Source organism: Neodiprion virginianus, chromosome 3 (assembly GCF_021901495.1).
Source record: "Neodiprion virginianus isolate iyNeoVirg1 chromosome 3, iyNeoVirg1.1, whole genome shotgun sequence".
NCBI lineage: Eukaryota > Metazoa > Arthropoda > Insecta > Hymenoptera > Diprionidae > Neodiprion > Neodiprion virginianus.
This window is the reverse complement of record NC_060879.1, coordinates 39,641,858-39,662,531: the sequence shown is the minus strand read 5'-3', so window position 1 is coordinate 39,662,531 and position 20,674 is coordinate 39,641,858. Positions and strand designations below refer to the sequence as shown.

The 20,674-nt window shown below is 42.0% G+C and overlaps 2 protein-coding genes across 2 annotated transcripts in view; one reads left to right on the top strand and one right to left on the bottom strand.

Annotated features, from left to right (window-relative positions):
• The window catches only part of LOC124299701 (uncharacterized), a 28,278-nt gene extending 18,433 nt beyond the window's left edge, over positions 1 to 9,845 (top strand). The window contains exons 2-4 of the mRNA XM_046752995.1: positions 5,138 to 5,398; positions 5,581 to 5,793; positions 5,876 to 9,845. Coding sequence (XP_046608951.1) covers positions 5,144 to 5,398; positions 5,581 to 5,793; positions 5,876 to 6,214 — 807 coding nt within the window. The 5' untranslated portion in view covers positions 5,138 to 5,143 and the 3' untranslated portion in view covers positions 6,215 to 9,845. The remainder of the gene's footprint in view (positions 1 to 5,137; positions 5,399 to 5,580; positions 5,794 to 5,875) is intronic.
• Positions 9,846 to 13,959: 4,114 nt separating this feature from the next.
• LOC124299664 (nose resistant to fluoxetine protein 6-like) lies at positions 13,960 to 18,118 on the bottom strand. The gene is made up of 10 exons (XM_046752934.1): positions 17,856 to 18,118; positions 17,301 to 17,664; positions 16,949 to 17,225; positions 15,790 to 15,950; positions 15,448 to 15,616; positions 14,989 to 15,191; positions 14,798 to 14,918; positions 14,512 to 14,701; positions 14,211 to 14,353; positions 13,960 to 14,142 (listed from the first exon to the last, which is right to left on the bottom strand). Exons 1-10 carry the CDS (start codon positions 18,115 to 18,117, stop codon positions 13,960 to 13,962), a joined length of 2,073 nt encoding a protein of 690 aa, XP_046608890.1. The 5' UTR covers position 18,118.
• Between the last annotated feature and the right edge of the window lie 2,556 nt (positions 18,119 to 20,674).

Sequence of the window (20,674 nt, the reverse complement as noted above, 5' to 3'; positions counted from 1 at the left end):
CGAATCCCTTGAGTATGAATTACAATGCCCCTCAGCTTCTTCTGCTCGACTTTTTACAGAATCTGGATTCTGCTTGTGTGGAGTACTTCACTTTGTTCATTTTCCGGTGTCCAGACATCATCGTTGATACTGTGGTAGGAAAATGTGCAACTCTAATTCTGCCGTCTTCATAAATGGATTGCCCGAATTCTTCCGCCATGAATGAAATCCATTTCCAGGGCTTTTCTCACCGTCGAGACGTATTATTGTCATCGAAGAGAGATTTTCACTGTCGTAGAACAATTGGAAGGTCGAAGCAGCTTCGTGTTACCCACTCGTCCAGTCAAGCAAACGTCGACGTTACACCGGAGTGATTCACGGCACTTAATACCCGTAATCGGATCAGCGATACGGTTGGTGAAAATTGTGCAATTAACAGGCTAAGAATCGCCTCATAAACAATTTTCCCTGTGAATTTAGTTAATTCTTAGCCGTGTAAGCGCATACTGTGAGTTGTGAAATATCATATCGTGGGTTTCTGCGATAACTTCTTCCTTCTTTATGTTTTTGTCTTTCTGTATCGCATGGTTACGCAAACGAGAATCAATCGACATAAAATGTCCAGGTGCGAACAGGATATATATATATTTACGATTCACCCTCTGCACGCACGTGACTTGCTAACATCGGTAAAAGGGCAACTCGATTCTCCGTGAACGAAACGAAAGGTTTGCACACCTGCGATAAATACAATTACAATGTAATCGTATAGGTGCACATACATCTCACCATTTCAGAAGGTCATTTTACGTCGTTTTCCACATCATGCGCTGTATGCTTCGGCGATCAGGTTCACGGGCTCAGTGCCAAAATGGATGTACATGAATCTTGTGCCCGAACAATTGGTGCCAAGGAACACGATCCGCGATCCCGTTTCCATTAAACAATCACTGCGTTTAAGCACCTAAAAGTCACAAAGATGGTCTGCAGCTATGCTTGCTTATAGTTTCTTTGAAACGGCAGCGGTGAAGAATCGATTAGAGAAGAAGTAAAAAGAATGAAAATTAAAAGAACTTTTAAAGGTTGTATGCACAGTAGAGTGGCTCGCTGAAACTGCCGGCAGCTCGCTTGCTCGCTTCTTGGTTTTTATTACTTTCATTCTTCCTCGCGGAGGAACTTCACCTTGTGTGTAGCTATTACAAAGGTAATTCAACACGGGCGGCCTTCTTTGTGGTCTACGAGGCAATTGCCTTTTCGACGAATCTGAACTTTTGATGGTTCTCGGGGTCAGGGACTGCCGACCCACGATCATGCCCGAAGATTTGACGCTCTTCTGAATCATGTGGCAGCATTATACCTTGGCCGGTGGAACACGCCGGCTCTTGGACATGGATCCTCGCCTCTCGCCCAAAGCCAAATTGCAATCGTCGAGCATTTACGGCTGGTGGGTCGAGAGGGTGGCAATAATCGTAATCCCAACCCTTTCTCCGCTCGCGAAATATTGATTCGCGGATCGTCTTCACCAGGCGGTGTATAATTTAACAGCTAATGAACGAACAACTGATTACGCGAATATGTCGCTAGTGTCATTTCTTTATTTTTTTTTTTTTTTCATTCCTTCATCACGAAATTGACGAACGCTTCCTGAAGTCGTTGAACGCACGCCTCAATATTCAATGCGGGATCGAATCGAGCTCGTAAAATGTACCTATGATGAGAACTTGAAAAAGAAGAAGTCGAGGTTCTTCACTCGCGCTTCAGCAGCGTTCTACTTCTCTGCTTCCGAGGACAGCGGACGTACCTTGGAGTTGAGGTCACGGCTTACGGTTCCAAAGCTGGAAAGACTTTACATCGGCTGACCCGAGAGGATCTTTGATCAGGAAAGAGCTTGCGGATGGAATATCAACTATCCTGCATGTACGATATATATACAAGCGTTGTCCACGTTCATACGGCGGTGATAAATGTTGAACAGCCGGTTATGCAGCGGAACTTGACTCTGCGATACAAGTGCGCACACTCGTGCACCGCGTATATGATGCGGATGCAAAGTGCAGAGTTGAATACGACTTGAAACGTTTTTTTTCCCTTCGTCGTCCTTTTTCTCCTCCACAGACGGACCCGCTTTTGCCTTCCACGAACTGCAGCCTGTGGTTATATAAATAAGTTGCCAGACCGCGTTATGGATGCGCAAAATTCAGCCTGCGCAATAAATTATCCGGCAGTAAAAGTGGTTTCGGGCGTTGATTGGGTCTGGCTGAAATACGACGCGGAAATGTCGAAGCGTGCACATTCGATCAACGACGCGGAATTCGATTCGCGTCGGTTCGTTTCTACAGTACCGAGTATATTGTATCGGGAAAATAAATACAACGCGATCGCCGGCATGTGACTCACTGTACTGATCCTCGTAACTCGAAAAAGATAAAATATCGGATGTTATCCAATCCGGGCATACGGTTTTTGATAAGCATCCAGTCATCGTTTTACAAGCTGCATACTTGCACGGTATAAAAATGCAAAAGCTGACGGTACGGGTGGTACGTCACCGAGTATGTGGGACACCTCTATCGCCCGATTAGTTATCGGTCAGGTATATGCATGCCTATGTGTACATGAACGCATTGTACGCTGGACACGAGCTGTAAAAGCTGGGCATCGATTATACCGCGCCGGCTCTGTGAATTAATACCGCGGACTACCCGCAGTCAGTTTAATCTCGGACATCGATCTTCCGGTGAAAACTTGCGGTAGGTAATATCGTTGAAAAAATTAAAATCACTCCAACGCGCGATACTTACGCACGGATAATACACGCATTACAACGAGAAAGTTCTTCGCAGATGTTTTTGTTAAATTGTTTTCATTGTACGGTGAGAGGTCAATATTTGCCTCTGGAAGAACGAAAATTTATACATTCTCTCACTCAGGCTTTTGCAAACATCCGTGTAAGCATTTGCTACACGCTTTGCGCGTAATGCGTATCCCGCAGTAACGCATCGTCGAAATTTCATCCGTCCATGACGTGTTGAACACAGAATAGATTATTTCCGTCGTTGTAACGTTTTCTAGACGTCCAAACAGCACCGTAAGACCGGCATTTCGGTTCTGTAGACTGCTCGGAATTTTATAGTCAAATGAGAAGAATAGAAACCCATGGAACAAGCATCGACTTTGAACAGCGACGACTGCTGGAAGGAAATTGTGGCCGAATGTTCCGGGAAGAAAATGTGTCAGAATGGCTGGCTTGTCTCGGAATAACCTACTTGCCACTTCCTACATAACACTTCACTGTCACCACCACCGCCGTCGTCATTTCCGACGACGCGTCACACAATACAAACTACAGAGGCAACCGTGGAGGTCGTATCTTGAGCAAAACCGTGTTTGCATACCGTACCATAAATAACGCCGTTGACAATGGCTGGTGGTTGGTAGGCTGGTCCTGCGTAGGCGTGCGCCGAATGGATTTCGGTATTGTGTCTACGGTACTCTGCAGGCGCATACATACTTCGGGATTTAGGTATAATACACTCGGTGAAAACGAGAAGCAAACAGCGCTGTATTCCGTTCGGAAGGCCACATTCGCGGGGGTGGAAACATCATCCGTCTGCGAAATCCCATCTATCTTAAAAATTTTTTCTCTTTTTACGATAACCTCCGCCAACTTATATTCCCCTGCTCAACGCGAACTAGCTAACGAAAATTGAGATGATGGAAGACAGCTGCTTCATCACTCGACATTTCGATCACGTGTGTATACCGACGTTATGCTTCGCGGAATGAAGACAAAAATTTCGATTATTTTAGCGAAAGTTGGTGAGTAGAAACGACCAGACTTACGAATTTGTTATCGGAATTCAAGAAGCTTATAGATTACATGTTTGGCTGCGATTATTATTACAAGGTAATAAACAGATTCGTACTAGGCACAGTTTCATCGAAGAGAATGCAGGCCGTAGAATATAGATTTAAAATTTGACGCATAGAGGAGCAGAAACTACCATGGCACGAATAGCTTCATCGATTTTCCTATCGGATAACATGTAGAGCAACTAAAAATAGCTATAATCGTCCGGATGCCCTTCATCCCCAGAAAATATCTGCGGATAGTCCTTCGAGATGTGAGTCTAGTAGCTGTATCATATACCCTGTATGGAATTGATTTTCATTTTTATTACTTCTGAGATTTCTCAGTCGCAGTAATCATAAATACTTTCACAATTGACTTTGTATCTCGGGTCGGATTTAATGCTACAATGAATTTCAGTCCTAAGAAGTTGAAATCCTTCGTAATCCAAGTGGAATTTAAACCCCATTTAAACTCCAGTCACGTTCCAGGATCGTATGACAAATATGTGCTCACGAAAAGGTAAAACGTTACAAAATGTACCCGCATCCGGGGAAAATTGACCGCCCGGATTCCGGAGAGATTTTCACAGGCGCGTGAGCATCTACGAGGAGATCCAACGATACGATTCGTAATGAGAAGCCGGGCCACACGTGTCGCACCCACTAGACACGCACGAAACCCTAACCGGAAGTAGGTTGCTCCAAAGTGGGACATCTTCTCGGGAAATTCCGTTCCCTCAGACCCTCGCCCACTGAAATGACAAAGAAATCGTGAGTTAAAAAAAAGCTTGATCAAGACGATTTTGCATTTTGTGTACAGACTTTCCCGAATATCTGTCGGTTCGTTATCTAGTTTTCAAGGCTGAGTACGGAGCGAGTGTGAGACGCAACATCCGGTTGTGGAAGCGTCTGGGGTTCAACGTATGTATAATAACACGGCTTAAGGATCAGTGTCACGAAGCGAGGTACGGTTGTTGAGAAGAGGACGAAAAAGTATTCCCGCATTCTGAAAGCAGTCGTGTAGTTTGTAGAGTGGAATGTGATTCGAAATTGCGGTCGGGGTCTCGTTATAAGGAAATGCATTGTGTCCAGTACACGTCGGTAATCGGAGCCACCGGATGTGTCGAAGTGCGTTGCGAGATGGGGACTTCCCCTCTTATGGTACTCTTGTCCCATTACTTGCGAGGCTCGGGAGCCAGCGATAATTGGCAAAAATTATCCCGAATTAGAACGGAACGATGATTGGAAATTCTAAGCGACTTCTGATTACACGATCATAACCCTTTTCCCCTGCTTCTTGTTTCAGGCGAAAATGAACGGACCGGTTTACGCATCCTCCTGCCCGGCTCTGCAGTCCAACCTCTCGCTCCACAGCTCGTCTTACTACAGCGAGTACAGCGGAAGCACGAGGAGACGATTGTCCTCCACCGGGGAAGCCGACACTTCCGCAACGTCCAGTTACGAGGGTAGCGACAGCTCCGAACACAGCGACGAAACGCGGCTGGATCCCGTCAGTCAGCTGGAACGCGAACAGCTCGAGACCTTCTTTCGGGGTCTGAAGACGCAGGTGAGACACAACCGAGTCAATCGGTTTCCTGAAATTAACGAAGACCGAACGAATCCTTTCCACTTGAAATTCTCTGCACTCGAACGAACGCAAGCCGAAACATTCCAGAGGGTTCTCTGGAATATTTCCTATTTCGAGGACTAATCGGTCTTGAAATTCACGCAAGACTTTAACTGTTCCAGATATTCGTGTGCGAGTCCCTGGCTAATTTGTATCTGGGAAACGCCTCCCAGGTTGGAGCGTGGGAGCTTCGTTTCACGGGGATTCCGGTGGTGGTTCTTGACTTGGGAGAGACGCGGTCTCGATCTAAAAGGCGCATCCAAATTCTCCTCGCCGAGCGTGGAACCTGCTTCACGCTCTGGAGAGAGACTATCGACAACCTTTCTTCGTACAAGGTGAAGTAACCCGCTGATTTCGAGCCTCTGTTTACGTTCAGCGGAGCGGAATCCGATATAACTATCAAATCCTTCTCCGCAGGTGTCCGGTGCAGCTTTTCACACGATGTGTCTCTCCTCGGATCACACACGGCTGGCTGGTCTGAGCTTTGACAATTCGAAAGCGGCGAACGAGCTCTGGCAGCACATCGAACGCCTGGTGTCTTGTCCAGAGAACATCAGCCTGTCGATCCCGGGGAAGAAGAAGAAAAAGTCACCCCAAAAGAAGGTCGTCCTTCCGGCGAAGAGCAACATCAGCCAGCCTTGCCAGTTTCAACACGTTACCAGCGTGGACGCGGCTGACAGGTCGCGTTACTTCTCGCTTCAAACACTGGTGCCGGTTTTGTCCGAAGTCGAGAATTCCTTGGAGGGTACATACTAGATTTTAAATGTCCTGACCCCGCCAGATTCCCGACAACTATGCTATGCTGGCGCACGATAAGTTGAAGCTCTTCGGATTGATATGACCCTCGACGGCAGAGCTCTGCAGTCATTCCTCAGAAGAGTTTCCGAGCTTTTGTCACGGTGCGATCGAGTGCTTGCACCATAGTCCAAGGGCCCGAGAACCCGGAGGTACTTTGTTCGATTCCACGTCCGCTTTGTGTGTAGGAACGATATCGTTCCAGATGAAGATATGAAAATAAAATAAATCCAGAAACTTGTACGAAGAGAGAGAGAAAGAGAGAGACGTCGCGATAAATACCACGGTTTTAACCACCCATTTTGTATCTCAACAAGCGTCAGTTTGCGAGCGATTCTTGTAGCTTGTAACGCTAGCCGGAAGTTGTAGCGATAATTACCGGATCTCGACTTTCGACGTGCGTAACGCGATCGAACAAACAAGTACGAAAGTCGGGACAAGCAGCGACAGCTGGAGCGTCCGAAGATCGGGTAACTCGAACTAGACCACTCGAAAGTCGAGGGAAAAAGGGAGAGAAGAAAGCTGAAGAAAAGGGAACACACGGCCGCCAAGTGTCGTTCAAACAATCGCGTTAATCACACTAATGGAAAGGTCCCTGACACCGAATTCCTGTCAATGCATGTCGCTTCTAGTGCCACTAGAGCCACTCGAACAGGCAGTAGTGGAAACGCTGAAACACTGGGAAAGGGGATGAAGATACGTTAGTCGCAGTCTGTTGGAGCCACATGTGGACCGTATGTTCGTCTGCTTCAGATCCGTGAAGAACTTTTGCTTTTTTTTCACTTTCATTTCGGCGTGAATAAGTCGAGTGTGGGTTCTCCGACTGTTCGAGCTACGGCATTTTTATCGACTTTTTTCGTCCTCGCTAAGGAGGATGGTAAAGACTGTAGAAAGAATGACGTAGAAGATCGAAACGGTTTTTATCTAATTGTTCGCATCGCGCTCCGCGATTTGAAAACGGGTGGAGCGCAGATTTTTGTAAATTGAAACGACCACGCGAAATTGAAAATTACGGTGTGGAATTCATACGGGCGATTTGTGCCTAATTGACACGAACTTTCGAGGCGAATTTAAGCGCGGCGATGACATCAGGCCCTGATCCGTGTGCCAGGAATGGTCGTTTTCCGCATTGAAATTACCGCGTGCGTATGTCTCGCGGAGAAGCAAGTGACGAGGCTCTAATGCCGCGTTACAAAGGGTCGTTGGCGCGCTTAAGTGGCTTGTTAAAATGAACGTTACTTCGAAGTGGTAAAAATAGTCTTATTCATCAAGGCGTCAAATTTTCAAGCCAACGCAAGCTGTGTTGTCCTTTTAAATTTGTCTACATTTCGAGCGTTTGCTGGGCGTCAAGAAAAATGTCAAATCAATTTCAAATGTATTGTACAATCAAATTTAAAACCTTATTCGCGACATTCAGATCAGAGAGAAGATAAGGGAAAAGAAAACGTTCTCATTTCGGACTAGTTTCTGTACCGCCGATAAAAAATTTGCTCCAATTAAGAAAGGGACCTTCTACACCTTTTGAATTGCGTAAATTGCCGTATTTTCATCAGTTTCAACTTTCGTTCCAGTTCATCGGCTGAGTAAACTATGACGGATGATTTAACACCGCACAATCTATTCGTGTAATAGAGCGGTCAGAGTTGCTTTGAGCGGTGCGAATTGATAGATTGAATAGCGCGCCTGTCCGACTGTCTACAGAGGATTCATCCGGCAAATTGAAACGAATTAAAACCAGTTCCAAAAGCATTTGATCCGGGTTCAAAATTTATTTCTTTTCGTTCTGAACCTTGAAATTTGGAACGTAATTAATTTATTTTGTTCCCACGACTGGCTTTGAGATAATTGCGGTAAAGGTAGAACTAGAAGCGACCCAATTCGAGGATTTCGTACTGAAATTGACGCTTCGGATTCATTCAGATTTCGATTATCTTTTAATGTTGTCCAGCTTAGAAGTGAACTCGTTGATAGAGAGTATATAGCTTGATATATAGATATACATATTTATAAGTCTATACATATATATAGGGATACACAAAATGAGCAGAGGAATCAGAGCTATATTTTAAGAAAAATTTGAAGAACGTACGCTTTATGTATAAATTTGTAAAACTATTCTGCAGACGGTGACAAACACGATCTGAAAATAATGATGTTGAGATTGAATATTTACGAAGCGTGCGATGCATAAGTGTAATCAGTTTTTTTTCGATTTTTATTATCGTTATTGCAGATGCAAGACCAACGATTAATTTTTTTTTTTTTTTCTCAACGAATTTGTTTATCAGATTGATGAATTGTGCGTAGAGAGACAGAGAGAGAGAGAAAGAGAGAGAGAGAGTGAGAGAGAGAGAGAGAGAAAAAGAGAGAGTGAATGGTTTAATAGAAGGATGAATTTCTCTCGTGTACTGCGGTTAAGAATTATTTTTGTATTATAATAAGTATCGATCAATCGTTCTTTATAGATTTAGTATCTTTTCCCGATTTCGCATTAAAAACTAATTGTTTATCGAGGTGATCTGTGAGACATAAAACGAACATTTCTGCGTTTTCAAATCAACCGGGTGATTCAGAAAAAAAATTGTTCCAATTTAGTTTCCTTTCTTTCGAATTCAGACATGCAGCAGCTTTCTAAGAATATATGTACAAAAATTTTGTTTAATATAGGAGTTTGTTCAAGGCAAATGATTCGCGATTTTCCTCTTGCAGAACGATTATGGCATATGCACCTGAAAATTAATAGAATTTACAAGGTAGTGACGTACCTTCAATAGCGAATATTATTATTGTACTAATATTATCAATTTTACTGTCAACATGAAAAAAATGATGACCACATTGTATTGGATTAAGATTATAAATGAAAACAATTATTCAGCGGTAGCTCGATAATCTATAATAAGAGTCAAATTGTGCTTTTTGATGTTTATCAGCAACCATTATAAAGACTGGTTTTACCATCTAGCATGTAGCCATAGATTAAAAGTTGATCAAATTATTATTCTATATAGGTACCGTTAAATACGCATATGTATTCCAACAAGTATAATCTATATCGTTGTAAGCTTGTACAATAAGATTGATCATTTGTTTCGCAAGATCTTAAAATTCATCTACATTCTCATCAGTTATTGCAAACAATATCCCGATGTCGCAATATTCGCCTGATTCGCGTTACTGATTACGAGTGGATCCGATCGATCCGTATGATATGTAATTTGATTTTTCGTTCAATCGGTTCCAGAGGGACTTGTAAAACCGTCGAATCGATGAAACGACGAAACGATGAACATTAATGAAGAGCCTCGGTATAATTATACATTTGGTCGCAATTTTCCAACTGCAGATATTCAACGTCAATTTTTACACTAGATTGGTACAATTATTTCATACGACCCGTCGAGGCTCTTCGCTGTAGTTTTATATATTATGTTTCTTTATCTATGACTGTGATATAAATATATTTGTAACTGTTAGATTCTGTAATCCTATACCTTACAACAATCATTATCAATTTTGGTTAGTACGATAGTTGTCATCATTTTGTTATGTATGTAATTGTGCTAATAAAATGTGCGTAGTTGTAGCGCGATTTTCACACTTTACCGTACCGATCCCTCCCTCTCTAATTTTTAATCTTAAAATAAATCTTCACACACCGAAAATACAGTGACAATTAATCGATATCGGTACGGATTTTATCTAATTCGCTTTCCATTTTCATTGTGATTTGAATTTATCACGTAGAACAACTGAGCAGTGGGACCAGTTTTATCGCTCTCTGACCTCTGGGGCCGAAATCATTTTACAGAGTTCCGTGCATCGCAAGTCGGTACTGCGGATTGTGAAGGATAACTCATTACTGCCCGGCTTAAGCCTTGGGACTTGTGTTTGTTGAATCGACTGTCGGTTCTGTATTGACAGTGAGTTTTATTGTTCGCTGATATTTTCCCCCTGTGTCACACTGTCAGAAGCCCTCGATTAGTAAATAATTTGTTTTTTTAAACAAGATTCCATGCAGTACATTCATCAAGATATCTGTCTATTCACGAACCTGGTGAGAAATGTGCTGAAGTTCTTTGCTCGACTCTGGTAATTAGGAAAACAAAGCTTCAATAATTTTTGCAAAAATATTTGCAAAGCTTTTCTGCGGTTCTCTGATTGTTGAAAACCTAAAGTTATAAGAAATTAACATTTGAGAAAGTAATAAAATGAACTGCATTAGAGACGCGAGTTTTCAACCTTAACAATAAGCCCTTTCGTAATATTCTTAAAAGAATTAGATGTGTAACATAAACGAGCGAAGAAAAAAAAAAGCCACAGGATCACATCCCAGACTGCTCTGACATTATTTCAGGCTGTCCATTTGAATCTAGCACAAAGATGTCGGCCTCACTGCATTCGAAATTGAAAAAATCTTATCCTAATTTCTGTATTGATATTCAGAGCGGTCGTAAAGTAAAGTCTTTTTGTACTTTCGTGGTACAGATGTCTCGAAATATTCGTAACACGGTTAAAATTTAGTCGTGAAAAGGGCGGGTGACGTATAAATTTCCGGTGGCGTGCCTGATCGGTACGGTAATAAAAGTAAGATGAGAAAGAAATGAAAGGGACGATCTGAGGACAGGCCTTGAAGGAACCCGTAAAGGGACTTTACGAGCACCCTATATAGAATACCTATAACTTGGTGCTCCAGATAGATGCGACTGATACGAGATCGGCTCGTTGGGCCCGGGTCGAGTAATGAGAGGCCCAAAGCCGCCTGCGTGCATCGCGCCCCCGTCGCTTGCTTATGTGAATCATCCCAATCGGCAATGCACGCACCGCGAAGGATTGTGAGATTCAAAGATCCCGGCTGCGGTGGGTGGACGGCCCGATCGTCGCGGTGACCGATTTGCTGCAATACCAAGACCGAGATCGTTATCGAGACGTCGATGCCGCCGGATTTTCATTAGCAATAATTGCAAGCCCGCGTCCTCATCGACAACCCACCATACGGACGGAGAGAACGTAGATATACACTCTGATGGTATGCGGTGAGAGAATGGACCGGAAGCGCCATAGGATCATCGTTGTCTCCAGACGTCGCACGGTCCATTCTAAGGAGGGCAGACTCCTTGAACTCTACGAGAAGGGCCGTAGGTCCCATTGTCTCGTTCACTGATCGAACGATTTCTTGCGGAAATACCTTGAATACTTGAGTTTCTACCGTTCGTTGTGCAACTGATTTTGTGTGAAGAAATGATTCGAACCAGGTAAACGGAAAATCGAATGGTTTGTAGGAACTACCTGCGATTCACATTTTTTGAGAAATCGACATTTTTAGACGACAGGATTTGGAGTTCAATTGATGTGATGTCAGAAATCGATGAATCTGTTTTTGAGCTATCGCCGGACGAACAAATACACAATTATGTATATAATTCAGGTCTCGGTTGGGCAAAATCGCATCAACTGAGACCGCAATCATAGAAATCCGGTCACAATTCTCTAGATCTCAAAAAGTTCAGATGAATTTAATACATTTTACTTAACAACGTTTCGAAGTATTCGAGATCAAAACCATCATAAATCGCATAGTGAAACTGGTCGTCGGTAATTTTCGAAACCTAAAAACATCGAGATTAAACTCAACTTCTCATATTTATGGGTAATTATATGACAACTTCCCCTTTATAGTGAATGAAAAAAACGCGGCAGGTTGAAACCTGTGTCAATTTTGTGGAAAACCGCGACCTCCAGGGGCTTCAAGCTGTTTGCATAACGATCGCGAGCGCGGTTTTAAATTCGGTTTAACTTGCAATGCTCCCCTGTTGAGATAAATAATGAGGCAGTAATATATTCTTCGTATAAATTGTATCTAGCAGTACCTATACGTAAGAGTACGGTACGTGAGGAGAGGCTCCTAACGAAGGCAGGTCGTCACACCCGGACATAAACGCGACACTTCCCGGTTGGTCATTTCCACGCTTCAGTTTTCGGCGTCGTCGCAACGTATCTCTTATGCAAAATAGACCTACATTCGGCCTAATCGTCGAGACTGTAAAACTGCATTAAAATTCTCCCGGGCACAACGGAGACACGAACAGTTATCCATTTGCAAACTCCATTAAACACACTGGCACACTTGCCGGGCAACTGTGCGTGATGTGCAGAATATGTGGGCGTGAGCCTTATACCGTCACGTTTGATTTTCTACTCTCTTATATCAGGCCTAAAGTCCTTGGTTGAAGATAATGATTTTCCTACCACGTCACAGCTGTTAGAACAATCCGCAGTGAAATTTTGGTCAATTTCGAAAGCACCCTTTTTCTCACTCCGTACTGTGATGGTCGCAAATAAAAACCCATTCAGAGGAGCCGATAATCGAGCCGATTATATTCTTTTGCAGAGTCACCAGGCGGGTTGTGAGTAGTCTTCAATCCTCTGGCAATAGAGCCTGGCTTAGTCACGTTCTGTATTTGCATCGAACCACTGTCGATACGGCCAGGTAACTGGATTGCGCAAACATGAGGGATGGACCCTTTCACCACCTACACCGGTGGGCCACGTTCGAAAAGGAACAATTCCAGCTGCTCTCGCCCAGCGAAGTGTACTCCGATATTTCAGTTCCACCGAGTTCAGAGCTGAGGTCGGATCCGTGGCGAGATGCCTGCATTCGCCGTCTTCGTGCAGAAACGCGGCGATAAATAACTGTACGGCAGCAAATCGAATCACGTTTCCCAATTGATCTCGCATTTTGGTTGCAGGTCATACTCAAAACGGTTTCTCATTTCAACGGCCGGTGGAACATGTACAAAATTTATAGATCTGATTCAAGCGGCAAGCCTTCGCCAAAGTTAACATAACAATCACTCACCACAGACACCATTCTGAAAAAAAATCTACATGGTAACTGAAATATAAATGTGGCATTCAAAGAATGTGAATTACCTGGCTGTACGGATGTCTTTCTTTGACTCGGTTATTTACCGACCTTGCTAAATATTTTTTTTTCAACAACTTTTGATTATCGTTAATTCTCCTAGCAGACGTGGATTGTGCCAGCGCCGAGATGAGCATAATTGACCAAAGTCGGCGAATGTTTTCTACCGGTATTCCATGCAGCTCTCATTGTCAGTACCGCGTCGCCGGATAAAATACGTCGCTAGATATTTTTACTGTTTCTGGTTAACGCCAATGGAATACTTGCGAATACGAAAATGACCGAAAGTGGGTCATCGCGTGCCATCACGACTCACGCGTGCCGCGTTACTTGCAGGATTCACACGGCCGTGTGTCTGTATGAACGAATGCACATCACGGGTGCGAATGTGCGTTAAATATGCAGATGTGTCCTGGACACTTTGCAGGAGCGTAGGATCAGGACTCGAGACAGGGTTAAAGAACACTTCCCGTCAATCGGTGTGGAACGATTTGATTTGTTTTATCTTCTCTCCTGCAGTTCGGTTTTCGCGATCGCGATTGGATGGTTTTGTTTGCACGGTTCCAGGATCGGCATGGATTTCATATCAAGCGATCATTTTTATTGGGATAAGAAATCTCTACATGTATGTGTATTCAAGTACAATGCGATACAGATAATTATGTCGTAGTACAAGTAGTGTGTGTAGAACTATTGTAGAATGGTAGCAATTATCGAAGTAAAATTTTTGAAAATATAACGGTTGACAAAAATGGCAACATCAGTCCTCCATCGATTCGTTTTACACTCCTGCCTCGTTAACCTGCCGCTCGTTGCCGGTGCTTCGCGCCAGGGTGACTGGGTTAGACTCTGATATGGAATTGACGAAAATTTTTGCCAACAGAATCATTGGATATTCGACGAATAAGGTCAGCATAAAAGCCACGACGATTGAAAGCGCCAAATCAATAAAAGACTCATAAATCTGTAAAGAGATGGTGTGAATTCGAAATGAGCAGGTGAAAAAACAGAAGTTGTGAAGAAAAAACTTACCAGCAAGGAATTCGAAAACGCTATAGGAGTCCGTGCGACCCCGCTCCTCATAAATTGGAGTAAAATGTGCATCAAGTAAATGGAAAATGACAACCGACTGACGGGCCGGAAGAACGGCCACGACAAAAATCTGTTAACGAACCCTGAAAGACTTTCAATATTAAATCATATGTCTCATCAATGTATTGTTGTGCCAGACCAGAGTTCTATTCGCCTGCATCTGGAACCCTCAAGTAAAGAACTTTACAGTGTTCTGTAATTCATCGCAAATTTCCCATCGAGAAATAAAATAAATACTTGCCTCCGTATCCGTGAGTACATGCATAAATGATCCAAGCAATGGCAATCGACCAACACGGACGTAACGTGAGTGCGAGTATAACTTCCAGCAGACGGTTGTACGCAAAATCATTGTGGTAGTTGAAATGGACACCACATGCACAAAATAGAACAAGTACAGCGGTTACAGTCCAGTTGATCAATACGTTCACCTAAAAATCCGAAAATATTTCGATATTTGACGATCAGTTGGTCAACGCAATGTGATTGAAATTTCTTGTCATGAGGAAAATTTTTCCAGGAAATACCTTCGTAAGCTGCCTCTTCTTAGTCGCTACGTCGTAACCCAAGAAAATTCCGAGGAAGTAGGCGGTGGCTCGATTGTAAGTTGCCATGTAGAATTTGAAGAGGTCAATTAAGACTATTTGTCTGAGGTGAAAATAATTGTAATGAACATATTGTTTTCGATGAACGACGCATTTCGTTAATATTCACTCACCCCAAATCTACGCGCACGGTAAATAATCTGTTAGTGTAACCATTGATAGCCAGAACGGCGGCTGGTGTAACAATCGAGACGAGGAGGAAGAAACCGAGTATTCCGATTCCATATTTTGGCCAGTGGTAAAGTGGATATATGACGATTGGAGATATCCAAAATAATTGCATATCAACAGCCAGGTACCAGGTGTGGGGTAAACACTGAATGAAGTAATCACATTCATTACGATTGAAAACCTGAACTGGGACGACTTCTGCTTTATTACAGGAATAAGAGATACATTTTACGAAGGATTAGAAGATTCCCAAGGCCATCCACGCTTTTAAGGGTGTCTCATATGAGTTTGTTTGATTCGATCGTTGTCAAGTTTATCATTATTTTCTTAGTTCGTAATACCCCCAGACGAAACAAAACTGACCGTATGTTCGATTTAGTGAAAGCGTAGAGCATACCAACCGAATTTTCTGGATCCACCAAGTTCTGAAGGTATAAGAAATTAATCCACCAATTTTCTCGGCAATTTTCTACGCCTATTGTAGTCAAAGCTGTCCATTGGGGGCCGCTTCCAGTGCGATGTGCAAGAAATGTAACGGACAAGACAACGGCGGCTATGGATGGCGTCACTCTATGAGAAAAATACAAGCGAAAAAGAGTCATGCTCCATCTGCAGCTTCTGACTAAACGCATAGTGGCGCATCGCACCCTTAATGAATTGTGGAACAAAAGCGTGCGTTGTGCATCTACTGTGTAGGCTTACTATGAGCTCCATCATTTTGGTTCAAAACTGGTGCAACTCACCTGAGGTAACGATGAAGGTAGAACATTGGCCAACTGATTCGTCTTCCCGATTTCATAGCTTTAAGATAGCTGTAAGCCGTGAAAAATCCGCTCACTAAAAAGAAGGTCTCGACTACTAATGGCGCTGCCTCGATGTACAACGATGCCCATGAAATCAACCACTGAGGATCCATTGTGACAATATAATCGACTTGTTTGGCTTAACGGTAGATAATTTGTATTGTTCAAAGAAGCGAATTTACCTATCAATAATCGTCGCTACTACATTGGAAATTACACACTCAGAAAAGTATTCGACATTGTAACAGCGGACTTTATTGGGCCGAAGGCGTGTTTTTTGTACTACCATGCTGATGAAGCAGCCGTCAAACGTTAGAGCAATTGAGACCCTGCGTGCAACAACAACTTGACTCTAGTTAAGTTTTGAACAGTGAAACATGAATAAAGTATTTGTCAACCGATGTACAGTTGTTTTCATAAAAAAAAAAAACATACTTTTTTTGCTTCTACAGAATTGTCCTAACCTTTGTTATCGCAATAACGCCCATACGGTCATAATTTTTATTATGTCAATTAGTTAGAGTTTGAATAATAGTAAACCGGAATTAAGTTATTTTTGGACAAATTGTATTTTTGTTGCATAAAAGAAGGGATTTTATGAGCATCATATTTGATTTCAGACTGTTTTTTAAATAGTATGGTAACTAACTTATGTGACTATGCATCCGATGACTCCTTTTCATACTTTTTCTTGAACCACGGTTCGAGCTAATTGCTGTTCCAGATATATTCATCTTACAGTATTATTTATAATATCCCCATTCATCCATAGTATTATTTTCTCAACAACACCAATAAGTTGTGTCTACGTTTGATTCGCGAACAATGTATCGTAAATATAATATGACAGTAGGCGCGTGGTGTCTGTTACGAGGACGGTGCGACACAACTTTGCCCATCGTACACTTGTAAACAACGTTCAAAAAATTTAAAAAAGCGTTGATTTCATTCTCAAACTCGACATACTTGTCTATGTCGGATCGTAAGATGTAATTGCGCATGTATAAGCAAAAACAACCTAATTCGAGTTAAGTTGTTGTTGCACGCAGTTGTTGATCAATTATGGTGACTATTACATTGAATATACATTGCAACTTACTTTATAGATTTCGAATGCATTGACAACCGGCCTGATCGATAAAGCGATGAAACTATGACCCAGTATGATCCAGCACGTACTCAGAACTCTGATACCTTCGATCGCTTGCAGTGTATCAGGTTTGACTTTCGTACTTAAAATAGCGAGTGCATTGGTGTAGAGGGAGAATTTCGCCAATGTATTAATCAAAGTAGATGCTTCTGTCGGCTTGCGTGTTCTCGCAAAGTCGCAGATGGTGCAAGCAGTCATAAAAACGACAACGGCCACAAAAAAAGTTCTGTAAGCAATGCAATGTTTTCACGAAACGAGCAAATTGGATTTTTCTCTAAAACTATGTATAATGCCAACTTACAGTGTGCAAATTTCTCCAGCACTAAAGTCATCAGATCCCACTTGTGCACAAGACGCTTTACTAACTTCTAATTCCAAGTCACTGATAGCGGGTGTGTTTGCAATAATGGAATTGACGATCTGCTCAACATGAGTCTCATTGCACGACGATGGAACACAAATTGATGAAAAAATGCGGAGATAATCAAAACTGTCAACCATAGTGGATGTAGGAGACATCGAAATCAGAGAAACCATGCAGTGCTTACCCCGAATACTGACGTGGATGAATTGCTCATTGACTTCGACGCACTCGTCGTACATTCCGATGTCTCTAAAGTTTCCTTTCATAAGTCCAGACTGAAAACTCGAAGAGGCATCCAGCACTATTACAGAGAATAGAATCACTACTAACTGCATTATTACAAAAGGGTCTATACATTTTGTACGACGTGAACTTCAGCATATGGAAAGACTCTGCTACTTCTATCTACAGATAACAGAGCATTCTTCATACCTGACACTCGAAAATTTTTTTTTCTAACATACCCTTCACAAGGATTAGTTCATTACTTACTTTGCAGAGCCCATTCTTGGCCAGACTCGATGGCTTCTGTTAACACCGCGACTTCATCCGCACAGGAGGATTCAGAGGTGTGGAGAATCGATTTGAAACCTTCTATCCATGGCCCTCGTGAAGATCTGACAATCCGTTTGACCCACATCCTGGTTTTGTCCGAACCATGGATAGATGGAACCGTATCCATAGATGCAAAACCGAAACTTAGTATCGAAGTCAGTAACAGTACTGTCACGAGTATGTTTAGATGAGAAAACATCTTGCCTTCGCAGTTAGTTGATTTCAGGAAGACTGACCGAACGAATGACTTGTTAAAAATACCCAAATACCTAAATTCGTAGTGATGTTAAAATATTGAAATGAATTCGATATAAAAAAAAGCCTTAATAGCGCATGCGTCTTTCATTAGCAGCAACTTGTTAGCTATAAATGTGGCCGGTTAATGTGAGGGTCATTATATATTATCATGACAAATATCAAAAAACGTAATAAAATGTTGTGGGACGGGTTCGGTCTAACCATTAGTTGTGTACGGAAATACTATCTCGCCACATATTTAAGGGAGCTTTCCAGTGTGACAGCCCGAAAAATCGCTGTTTTTCGCGATTTTTTTTTTTAAAGAAAAAATAATCTAATCGGTCTGGTTTTTTTTTCTTGTATATTAATTGGGTATTGAAGAATACAAAACAATTTTTTAAAGATCGATTTATTTATTAATTAATATCTATAAAAATGATGAAACAATTGTTGCAGAAAATGCACTTGGATGTGGTGTCCACGTTGGGGGTCACAATTTTGATCTGAAACAAAAAACACAAAAAGATTATTGATCGGTATATAATTGGCTTTCGTGCTATGGAGGCTTTTTTCTTTTTTTTTTGCAAAAATGGCGCCGGTTTGAACAAAAAGTATCGATTTTAGCATTTTTTTTGGCAGTTTTTTTTACAAAAAAATAGGAAGATGTCAAAAAAAAAAAAAGCTTCCATAGCACGATAAACAATGACGTTAAGAATATTGTGTAAAAAATTCAACTCGATAGCTTTAAAACTCTGCCCTCCAAGTTGGACACCGTTTTGAAAAATGCTGTTTCGAGAAAAACGCGTTCAAAGTTTCAAGTGAGGAAATTTTAGGTAAATCGTTTACTTACGGTCAATCAGCGATGCCAGGTCCGTACAATATCCCTTCTGCTTCTTCGAAAAGATCGTGCTCAATGGATTGTTCAGTCCGACGAGCTGTCCTCGCCTCTTTGCTATCCAGGGACGCCCGGCGGTTTGCTTGGATGATGCGCGCATTCTTGTACTTAGCGGCGAAATGTGCGGCGCTCGGCCCTATCGTGCATCCCATCGTCTCCAAAATTTTTAAAATTGGGTCGTAACCTTCATTGAAGGTGCACGCAGCACACTGCGTAGCGATTTCTACTATCTGCTTGCCGCAGAATACGTGCTTTGGGGCTAGTTGCCACACACAGTGATTGATTGATTTTCAAGAATTTAGCACGCCATCCGCTTTTTTTTTGAAAATTGAGTGCGACAAAAAAATAAGTTGCGCGACTAATTTACGGCTAATTAACGGCAAATTATGCAATAGTCCGAATTCACATTTTCGACAATTGGCGAGCCAAGTTCATGTACGTGCAGGTAGGAACGAGACAATAGAAATAACAGTCGCACGGGCAGACGGCCGACGCGGCAGCTGTAGCGCTCCGTTGCCTTCTTCCAAAAAATGCTGTACAGTAACCGAAATAATCTGAATTTCGGCATGAAAATTTCAGGGAATATTCGGAAGAGTGTATACTATTCGATAAAGCCAAAAAAAAAAAAAATCGATTTTTTGAAAATTTCACACTGGAAAGCTCCCTTAAATAGCAAATAGTACCCAGAAATTATTTCACAACGATAACCGGAAACGGAAGCTGAATTTCGTAATGAAACGGTGGTCTTACGATTCATCCATCTCGATGCCTCGGGTTGTAGACGATTCTGGGGAGAATCGAGAATGTCTCTTATGAACTTTACGGCGAGCGATTACTATCGCAGTTGATTCCAATAATCGAAGGTGAATCGATAAATCCTTCCATATCTGAAGTTTTCGGTGTTGATATTGATAAAAAGAAATTCAATCATGCCAAGTTGAATTCCTTTTGATAACTATCAATCTGAAATGTTGAATAACGGGATTCACCAATTCGCTGCGAATAGTAATCGTGAGAAATCTTTTGTCTCATACAAGTGAGAATTATGGTGAAATGAACTGTATCGTTTTGCATCTTCCGGTCTTATTACCGCATTGCACTAAAAGTGACGTACCGTGCGTTGTCTAGCGGAGCTGTGCGACGGTATGCGACGGTTTGCCACAGCCAGACAAAGTCGTTCCGATCCCGTGCTGAACCGCAACAGTGGGCGTTGGCCTTATTGGGATAAAAATATCATAAAACAAAATAAATAAATTATAACATCAAAATATGTAATAGACATCAAACAGCATATAATAATTACCGTCTGGTTGAAATTCTAGTCTAGTTATCTTTCTAGTGATTATAATTTTGATAAATTTATATCAAGTTTGAATTGTGTTGCCACAAATTTAAATTATTTCGAATTACATTCACAGCTTATTAGTCCGTGAATAAAATACCAAAGCTTATACTATCTCGTAGTACTTACTATATCCATTAAAGTGAAGTATACTTTTACATCGAAAAATGGACGTCAAATGCGTTAAGCAGTAACATATTTCAACCTCAAAGTTTAAGATTTTATTCAATTTTCGCACGCATGGTTCACACAGAGTCGAATATCTTGAACTCGAGCGAATCA

What these genes read in the sequence shown, in the direction of transcription:
- LOC124299664 (XM_046752934.1), bottom strand. Translation starts at nt 18,117, where the DNA reads ATGTTTTCTCATCTAAACATACTCGTGACAGTACTGTTACTGACTTCG. An exon ending in ATGCATTCGAAATCTATAAA is followed by an intron (nt 15,951 to 16,948) that starts GTAAGTTGCAAT and finishes ATGGATCCTCAG; the next exon opens with TGGTTGATTTCATGGGCATC. An exon ending in CGTTTTCGAATTCCTTGCTG is followed by an intron (nt 14,143 to 14,210) that starts GTAAGTTTTTTC and finishes ATCTCTTTACAG; the next exon opens with ATTTATGAGTCTTTTATTGA.